Below are 9,905 nucleotides of genomic sequence, written 5' to 3'. Positions count from 1 at the left end.
TGGTCAGAAAATGTTAAAAACAACATGAAAAAGAAGTGTGATGAAATCCAGATCGTGATCCTGCCATAGGAAAATAATGAGACAATATTTTTCCTCCAGAAGAAGATAATGTTTGCTAATGTTTACATGGCTTGTGGAGAACTGAGGACTACCTAGTTACTGATTTATTGAGGGAAAAAAAGTAAAATAATTGTTATTAAAGAGATTTCATATAAAACATTTATGATTGATAAGTCTCAGTAGGAGTCACTGGCCCTGAGGTATTCTGACAACATCAAATGTGGCCCTCTTTGAAAAAAGTTTGGACACCCCTGGGTTAGGGTTAGAGTGGCGTGCATGTATGAAACACTATGGTTCAAACCTGTTCATGTCTCTGAATCCTTTAAGTTAAAAAAAACAGCATTTTCTGTTATTGTTTTTATTATTTATTAAAATAGAGAGGAGGCAGAGTCGATGTGGAAGCAGAGATGTGGATCATTTTGTATTCTTCTGGTAGTTGTAGTGTCATCATAGAGTCTTCACTTTAGTCTCTCCCATGGTGACTGTGCAACAGGCCCCCCTACTCGTCCCATCTCTCTCTCTCTCCCTCATTAGCTCTCTTATGCCCTCTGCTGCGAGAACACACCAGTTATTCACGGCTTGGATTTTTTCTGACCCACTTTATCCATACACTAGATACTACCAGCCGATCTGGAGCCGTAGCCTGAGGCTGATTCAGCTGAGCCATCACAATGTGAGTCCTTGCCATTAAAAGCCCAGATCAGTACGCTCGGCTGGTCCTCCACAACAACAAGAACAGATACCCTTCATCGCAGAGCGCCTGAGACTATGAGGCAGTGCTTCTAAAACTGTGGTACACAAGGGCTGAAAGGACTCAGGGAGACACTCTGAGTGGCCTCAGATTGTCTTTCTTTACAGACAGCTGTTATAATAAAAACACAGCAGATACAGATGAACTCTTATACTTCATGTTTTGACCCTCCTGTTGTGTTGTGGGTCAAATTGACCCTTTTTAAAGTCTATTTTAGGAAATATCTGCCTTCCTAACCAGCTAAATGAAGCTGAAAAATCTGGGCAGCATGTGACTGAAGAGGTGTCGTGTTAATTTATCAACATCACTTCATAAAAAATAAAAGAAATTTAAAATTTAAAATAAAATAAACAAAAATCTATGTCATGTAAAACTATTGTATTTATATTTAGGTCTTTCCAATGTACATTTAAAAAAGTTTTAACATGAATTTTAATGTAAAATGAGTGAGTTATCCTCATTGAGCCATGACCTGTGAGGATTAAAGAACACCAATGGACTAAATATTGATTTAAATGGTTAGAAATGGAGTTAAACATGATATTAAAAAAATGTGCATTGGGATTTTTTGGGGTTTCTGACACTTTTGGATAATTGAATACACCCCGGGCAGTTTACTGTCTTAGGGATCAGATTTCAGAACAGAGAAGGAGATTCATGAGCTGACTTCAAAGCAAAAGAAGTGAGTAACTAGAGCACTGATAGAAATGTAGAGGAGTAAAAGTACAATGATTGTCTTCTGACTGTAGATGAGTAAAAGTAATAAGTTCCCCTAAAAATAATACTCAAGTAAAGTACAGATACTCAAAAACTGTACTTAAGTAAATTTGCTCTGTTACTGTACACCACTGTATATGATCACCTGCTGTGTTCTCTGTAGTTTCAGGCCGTCATGGTAAGAGAACATGTGGTTATCTCTATGTACCACCCATGACCATCCTGTTATCACCTGCACCTGTATTTGACATGTCAAAATATCTCATGTCCATTCAGCCTTCATGCATTTAGCTCCTGGCTGGCTGAGAGGATAATATATAATAAGGCTCATGTTCATTAGAAACCATTCCAGGAGACCACTTCATGAAGCAGACTGAGAGAATACCAAGAGTGTGCAAAGCTGTCATGAAGGAAAAAAGGGGGCTACTTTACAGAATCTAAAATATAAAACATATTCTGCTTTGTTTAACACTTTTTTTGTGAATTAAATAATTCCATATATGTTCTTTCATAGTTTTGATGTCTTCAGTATTAATCTACAGTGTTTACAATAATGAAAATAAATACAAACCCTTGAATGAAGAGGTGTTTCCAAACTTTTGACTGGTAGTGTAGTTTAGTTTTGGTGTTGCACAATAATCTACAACTCATAAAAAGATAACACTGCCATCTCTGAGCAATTATCAACGTCATTATTTTGTAACGATGACCTTTGACCTATAAAGATTGATTTTCCATTTATAACTGATATAAAAGGGGGATTCTGTTCTCTTTATTACAGCATGTCTAATAGAGATCATGAAAAGTTTTTATGTATGTGTGATATTTAATTTTGATGTCTTTGAAACCCTGAGAACATCACTCAATGTTTTGATTATGTAAACTTTAGAAATCTCTGAGCTAGCTGAAGCGTTTGACTCAACTGAGCCATCTGGTAAGTTTTTTTTAAATACATACAGTAGTCACACACAGACACTTAACTTAGATTTAACTTAACCTGCTGTATTCAATTATTCTGCATCATTTCCATACATCAATACTAGTCTGATTGATCTGATCTGAGCTCTCTGATACCCTCAAGTTAAAAGGTCTAATACTGTAATTCAGTCTCAGTAAAACTGAACCATGTTGAACTGTGTGCTGCGGATTGATCCTCAGCATTTGCAGACTTTCAGAGTAGATAATGTTTACAAGGTTAAGCTGATAGACGTGTTTACTGAGCTGCCAACGCTGACCAAAGGTCCACACAGTGACGGTGTACAGAGATAAAAACCATGAGATAGAAACCAGCAGAGCAGGACTACAGTAAAACCACCAGTCCTTTAAAACCAGCATGACGGCCTTTAAACGAGGAAACACAAAGGATCCTTCATTGAGGACATGCTGAGGAAATATATTCATTTACTGTGATCAGAGGATCAATGTGAAGGATGTGGTGACACCTTGTGGTATTGTTGTGTTATAACCATCTATCTATCTATCTATCTATCTATCTATCTATCTATCTATCTATCTATCTATCTATCTATCTATCTATCTATCTATCTATCTATCTATCTATCTATCTATCTATCTATCTATCTATCTCTCTCTCTCTCTCTCTCTCTCTCTCTCTCTCTCTCTCTCTCTATCTATCTATCTATCTCTCTCTCTCTCTCTCTCTCTATCTATCTATCTATCTATCTCTCTCCATCCCTCCCTCCCTCCCCCTCTATCCCTCCCTCCCTCTCTATCCATCCATCCTTCCCTCGCTCTCTATCCCTCCCTCGTTCTGTCTCTCTCTCTCTCTATCCATCCATCTCTCTCTGTCTATCTATCCCTCCCTCCCTCTCTATCCATCTATCCCTCGCTCTCTATCCCTCCCTCGTTCTGTCTCTCTCTCTCTCTATCCCTCCCTCCCTCTCTATCCATCTATCCCTCGCTCTCTCTCTCTCTATCCCTCCCTCGTTCTCTGTTTCTCTCTATCCATCCATCCCTCCCTCCCTCTCTCTCTATCCATCCATCCTTCCCTCCCTCATTCTCTGTCTCTCTCTCTCTCTATATCCATCCATCCTTCCCTCCCTCATTCTCTGTCTCTCTCTGTCCCTCCCTCGTTCTCTGTCTTTGTCTCTCTATCCATCCATCCTTCCCTCTCTATCCCTCCCTCGTTCTCTGTCTTTGTCTCTCTCTATCCATCCCTCCCTCCCTCTCTCTCTCTCTATCCATCCATCCATCCCTCCCTCCCTCTCTCTCTCTCTATCCATCCATCCTTCCCTCTCTATCCCTCCCTCGTTCTCTGTCTCTCTCTGTCTATCCATCCATCCTTCCCTCTCTATCCCTCCCTCGTTCTCTGTCTCTCTCTCTCTATCCATCAATCCCTCTCTCTCTCTCTATCTATCCCTCTCTCTCTCTCTTGATCCCTCCCTCCCTCTCTCTCTATCTATCCATCCATCCCTCCCCCCTCTCTCTCTATCCATCCATCCCTCCCTCTCTCTCTTTCTCTATCGATCTATCTATCCATCCATCCATCCACCCCTCCCTCCATGCACCTACACCTACACACACATGCACACTTACAGATGCACGCACAACTACACGTACACGAACACACACACGTTCATGAGCACGTACGCTGACAAATAAACGGACTCGTACACACACATGCACACACACACACATAAACGTGCAGGCCCACGTACATATATTTGTTCATGTACACATATACATACAAATACAGATACACGAACATGAACACGTACAAACACACATATTCATACATGTATACACACACACACACACACACACACACACACGTACATGTACACGTATCTTATCTGGTCATCTATCCAGGAAGTGGACCACAGCTGTTAAAAGTGATTTATCTTCACAGTTCTCCTCCTTCTCTCCGGCTCAGTTCTCAGGTGATAAAAGCATTTTTAAAAAGTTAAGCTCAAGTCTCTGAACATTTACATCGTCTTATACACAAGATTTGAATTTCCCATTCATGCAAACAAACTGCATCAAGTACAATTCTCTACCTGATCAGCTGATCCTCTGAAACTCTTCACAGCTTAAAAACATCCTTTCATCGTTCAAACATCACACGCTGAATTATCCATCCAACTGTTAACATCTCTCAGAAACATGTGAGCAGGCTTTAAATATCCAGGACATGGAGGGGTTGTGACGTCTGACTGAGATGTGAGTAAAATAACCTTCCAGGTGAGATTACTGACATCACAGTCAATTCATCACATCAACTCTGAACACATTTTTAATGTAACTAAACAGAGACAGGTTTTTTAATATGTAATACTATCATTTTATTAATAATTAAAACTGCAAGAAGATATGAGCGGGCCCTCGCACAAGCATAGCCTGATGTGTGCCACTGCCTGATGTCCAGCAGGTGTTGCTGTGCTGCACTTTAAGAGCCCCAAGATACATAAATGGGATGACTTTGGGACACATTTTGGTGAGTTTTGGTCCACGTTGAGGCATGCAAATTTGGCTTTGGAGCGGCGGAAGAATCCTAGCGATCCTTTGGGATATAATAGGGCCTCGCCACCACTGCGTGTCAGTGCTCGGGCCCTAATAATAATGCTATTTGTGGCTAACGTGGCGAAAAGGCATCACTACATTTTGATCAGTGTGGCTCACATGATAACAAAACAACTTATGTCTCTCTGGCCGATCAAATGACAAATACTGAGCTGTGAAAATCAATAAAATGTTCTGTTTAGGAAATATTAAGACTCTTTCAAACATTCAGCATTATTTGACAAAAACAGTCAAATAAAGAAATATCTTAATGTGACGTTCGTACAGCATTCAGCATTCAGCATCATTACTACAGGAGGGAGGGAGGTTTGATTACAAGCAGAGGTTACACATACATGGCTGACTTCCAAGGCCCATGACATCTAAAGTTTTATCACACTGATGTTTGTTGAGTTTTCAGGCACCTTTAACTCATTTGGAAAGAGAATGAGATCGAGATCCACTGCTTGCAGCTTGGACAACAGTTAAAGGTGAATCCAGAGTTTGATGGGCCGCTGCACTTCCAGGCACGTCGGGGAGGGCTGGAGCCTCAGTGTGGCTACGTGTCACAGTGTGCTTCACTGGACACTAAGGCTGGAATATTTACATGGTGATGTGTCCAGACCAGGACTCTTATAAACTGCATATATATGAGCTTCCATAAAACTTCATAGAAAACACTGACATGTGGTGTGCAAACAAAAGCCACTTCAAGGAGCAATATCTAATCTCTGTAAAGTCTAACTCTCAACATGAACTGAGTCTTTCTCCTTAGGATCCATGAGAAAAATCTGATCTGGGAGAATACAAAAAGAGACATTCATCATGCCAGGGCAGCACCGTCCCTACGCTGCTGGGATCCCACATGAACGACTTCAGTGTTATAGTCCTTAAAAAACTCTGCCAACAGAGTCCAAGGTTGGTCCAAAAACAACAAAACAACAGTCCTTGTTTGGGCCGATGGTCCAAAGTTCAAACATGGTCACTCTGAGAGTCGGTCTGTGTCCACGTCCTCCAGGATCAGGGAATCCTCCGCTGTGACGGAGATGTCTCCTGTAGGGTGAGCAGCGATCTGCTGGAGGAGCTTCTCAGACTGGAAAAGATGATTGGTCCAATCCTGACACGCCTTTTCTATGTCTGGCCCTTCGCCGCCATACTCAGGAGGAAGGACGTGCGGCGAGAAGAAGTCGCATAAACTCTCATGGAAATCAGAACCGTGCATGTGGATCTACAGGAGAGAGAGTGTTTGAAATGATTCATTCTCTTAAGTGTGTTAAACGTCTGACAATTAGTTTCTCAACAAACTTTGATCATTGATGAATTATTAAAAAGTTTATTCATTACTCAGATTTCAGATAATAAACACACAAATCCTAGACCAGAATTTAAAATCCTTCTTCTGACTTACAAAGCTCTGAATGCTCAGACACCTTCATATCTTAAAGAGCTCATAGTGTCCTATTACCCCTCTAGAACACTACGCTCCCAACACACAGGCCTGCTCATCCTACCTAAAGTCTCTAAAAGTAGTATGGGAGGTAGAGCCTTCAGTTATCAGGCCCCTCTCCTTTGGAATCATCTACCAGTCAGGGTCCGGGAGGCAGACACCCTCTCTACTTTTAAGAGTAGGCTTCAAACTTTCCTTTTTGATAAAGCTTATAGTTAGAGCTGGATCAGGCTTGGACCAGGTCTTAGTTATGCTGCTACAGGCTTAGACTGACACACTGGGATCCTGTCTTTCCCTCTCTCTCCTCTCTCTGTCTGTCTCTCACTTTAACTCTTCCTGTCCCATTAAAGTTACTAACCATAGACCTTTCTGGAGTCCCTGAGCTCCCTTGTCTCGTAGGTTCCTCTGGATCTCTGCTGTAGATTCCTTTTTTCATTCTCTCTTTTCTTCTTTCTTTCTTTCATTCTTTTGTTTTTTTTCTTTCTTTCTTTTGCTCTTTCATTCTTTCCCTTTTCCTTTCATTCCATCTTTCTTTCTTTCTTTCTTCTCCCGTCCTTTCCTTCTGTCATTCCCTCTGTCATTTATTCTCCTCTTTTTCTTTCTTCTGGTCTCCCTCTCTTCTCTCTTTTCATAGACCTTTCTGGAGTCCCTGAGCTCCCTTGTCTCGTAGGTTCCTCTGGATCTCTGCTGCTGTGGACGTGCCAGACTCCAGCTGCTACAACTACTACTATCCGTCTCCCCACTATCATCTCTCTCTCTTCATCTCCCTCTATCCCTCTCTCCAACACGGTAGGTCTCAGCAGATGTGTGTCTAACATGAGTCTGGTCCTGCAGACACCCTCTCTACTTTTAAGAGTAGGCTTCAAACTTTCCTTTTTGATAGGAAAGCTTATAGTTAGAGCTGGATCAGGCTTGGACCAGGTTTTAGTTATGCTGCTATAGGCTTAGACTGCAGGGGGAACTGGCGCACTGACACACTTGGATCCTATCTCAGCCCCCGCACCCTCATCACTTACTAAAGTTACTAACCATAGACCTTTCTGGAGTCCCTGAGCTCCCTTGTCTCGTGGACGTTCCAGACTCCAGCTCATACAGACGTGCTGGACTCTAGCGGCAACAGCTACTACTACTCGTCTCATCACTATCACCTCTCCCTCTCTCTTCATCTCCCTCTATCCCTCTCTCCAACACGGTAGGTCTCAGCAGATGTGTGTCTAACATGAGTCTGGTCCTGCTGGAGGTTTCTGCCTGTTAAAGGAAGTTTCCCCTAGCCGCTAAATACTGCGAGGTGCAATGCTCATGGTGGATTAAGTTGGGTTTAGACTGAGTCTTATCCTGTCTTGGTGTTGGGTCTCTGTTCATAATTTGACATAGAGTGGTCTAGACCTGCCCTGTTTGTGTTTTGCATCCCTAAAACCCCAAAATGGAAAGGTAATCAAAGTTTGCGAGTGATTTTATAAATAGATTTAAATACAAATCTGCCTCTAACCTGCAGCTTCCAACACAGTGCTACATGATGACACATTACAAGTGTTAAGATCAGAGATGAGGATCTCAGTTTGTCTTTGCTCCATGAGTTAGTGTGTTAAAATATGGACTGACCCTTCGTTTGATCTTTTCTGGCAGAAGAGGAGAGATCATGGCGAAGACTGGCCGGAAGAACATCGGCTCATTGACCAGATGGATCCCTCTGACCTTCAATGGAAAAGATTCCTGCACACACACACACACACACACACACACACACACACACACACACACACACACACGGAAGGTGTAAAAACAAACATTGAAGTGAGGGAAAACAAGGCTCCAGGCAGATTTCTCAGACATTATTTTAAAAGTCGTCTCTAATATCAAATCGTTCTTCAAACCTCTGAGATTTAATTCTAAACATGTTAACAGTTATTGATCCGTTATTTTAAAAGCTCTTTATTGAACGCTGAGGTCTTTGTTTCTTAAAGTCTTCCAGCTCTGCTGTGGGTCAGACCAATGATCACGTTAAAAGAGGACCTGAAGTGAGATAGAAAGCTGCAGCAGATACAGCCCATTACTCATCAAATGTATGCAAAATGTCGATCATAAGTACTTCCTGTGGTGAATCACATCTCTTGCTGTTATTCTCAGCATGTGTGGGTGTAGTCCTCAAACTGTAGCAGGCTGTGCACAGAACTGTGGGACAATCTGTGTTCCTCACTGAGAGTGGGACGGAGCAGATCTCTGTCACATATGCCCTCCATGAAACATCTGTCTCCTCCTGTACTGCAGTATGATATAATATGCTCATGTTCTCAGTGTGTATTTGTCTGTCTGGACTCTAAAGGCGTGTTTTGATTGGTTATTGTAACATGAGAGGTATACTACACACTACACACTGTCACTTTGCACAAAACAACAACTAAGATATTTCTTCTTTCCTTTCTTTCTTTCTTCCTTCTCTCCTTCTTTCCTTTATTCTTTCTTTCTTTCTCTCCTTTCCTCTTTCTTTCTTTTATTCCTTATTTATTTATTTCTCTCCTTCTTTCCTTTCTTTCTCTCCTTCTTTCCTTTCTTTCTTTCTTTCTCTCCTTCTTTCCTTTCTCTCCTTCTTTCCTTTCATTCTTATCTCCGTCTCCCTCTCTTCTCTCTTTTCTTAGACCTTTCTGGAGTCCCTGAGCTCCCTTGTCTCGTAGGTTCCTCTGGATCTCTGCTGCTGTGGACGTGCCAGACTCCAGCTGCTACAACTACTACTATCCATCTCTCCACTATCATCTCTCTCTCTCTCTTCACCTCCCTCTATCCCTCTCTCCAACTCGGTCTCAGCAGATGTGTGTCTAACATGAGTCTGGTCCTGCTGGAGGTTTCTGCCTGTTAAAGGAAGTTTGTCCTTGCCGCTGTAACTTGCTAAATGCTGCAAAGTGCTCTGCTCATGGTGGATTAAGATGAGATCAGACTGAGTCCTGTCTGTAAGATGGGACTGGATCTGATCCGGTCTTGATGTTGGGTCTTTGTTAATAATAGAACATAGAGTCCGGTCTAGACCTGCTCTGTTTGTGAAGAGTCTGAGGAGAACATTTGTTGTGATTTGGAGCTTTATAAATAAAGATTGATTGATTGATTTTAGGCTTACCGATAACACAGAGGATATCTTTCTGGCGATGGAAGGGTTAACCTGGAACGCATGACCCAGACTCCATCCCTGCAGGTCAAATATGGCCTTCAAACCCCGCCTCTGCGTCTCTGTCTCCATGGAGATGATCTCTGATGTCATCAGGCTGATCCTGAACACCTGGAGGGCCGACCATTCTTTGGGGTTCCACTGTCCTGCAGACGGACGGACGGAAAGACAGACAGATGGACTCAGTGAAATCACTGTTTGAGAGGAGAACATACCAGGAGAAGCTCCACGTGACAGAGCGTGGACCTGATCAG

General features: G+C 42.2%; 1 protein-coding gene across 1 annotated transcript; it reads right to left on the bottom strand.

Moving 5' to 3' along the window:
• Window positions 1-4,369: 4,369 nt before the first annotated feature.
• On the bottom strand, window positions 4,370-9,864 carry ttpa (tocopherol (alpha) transfer protein). Its single transcript, XM_034702956.1, has 3 exons — window positions 9,604-9,864; window positions 8,097-8,207; window positions 4,370-6,275 (listed from the first exon to the last, which is right to left on the bottom strand). Exons 1-3 carry the CDS (start codon window positions 9,862-9,864, stop codon window positions 6,030-6,032), a joined length of 618 nt encoding a protein of 205 aa, XP_034558847.1. The 3' UTR covers window positions 4,370-6,029.
• Window positions 9,865-9,905: the final 41 nt, after the last annotated feature.

The sequence above is a fragment of the Notolabrus celidotus genome, chromosome 15, assembly GCF_009762535.1.
Source record: "Notolabrus celidotus isolate fNotCel1 chromosome 15, fNotCel1.pri, whole genome shotgun sequence".
NCBI classification, from domain to species: domain Eukaryota; kingdom Metazoa; phylum Chordata; class Actinopteri; order Labriformes; family Labridae; genus Notolabrus; species Notolabrus celidotus.
This window is presented reverse-complemented; position numbering and strand designations above follow the sequence as displayed.

Bases quoted from the DNA above. Each gene is read 5' to 3' on its own strand.
- ttpa (XM_034702956.1), bottom strand. From the start codon at position 9,864: ATGTTCTCCTCTCAAACAGTGATTTCACTGAGTCCATCTGTCTGTCTT. The intron at 8,208-9,603 runs GTAAGCCTAAAA...GTGTGTGTGCAG, and splicing joins AGATATCCTCTGTGTTATCG to GAATCTTTTCCATTGAAGGT. The intron at 6,276-8,096 runs GTCAGTCCATAT...TCTCTCCTGTAG, and splicing joins CAGAAAAGATCAAACGAAGG to ATCCACATGCACGGTTCTGA.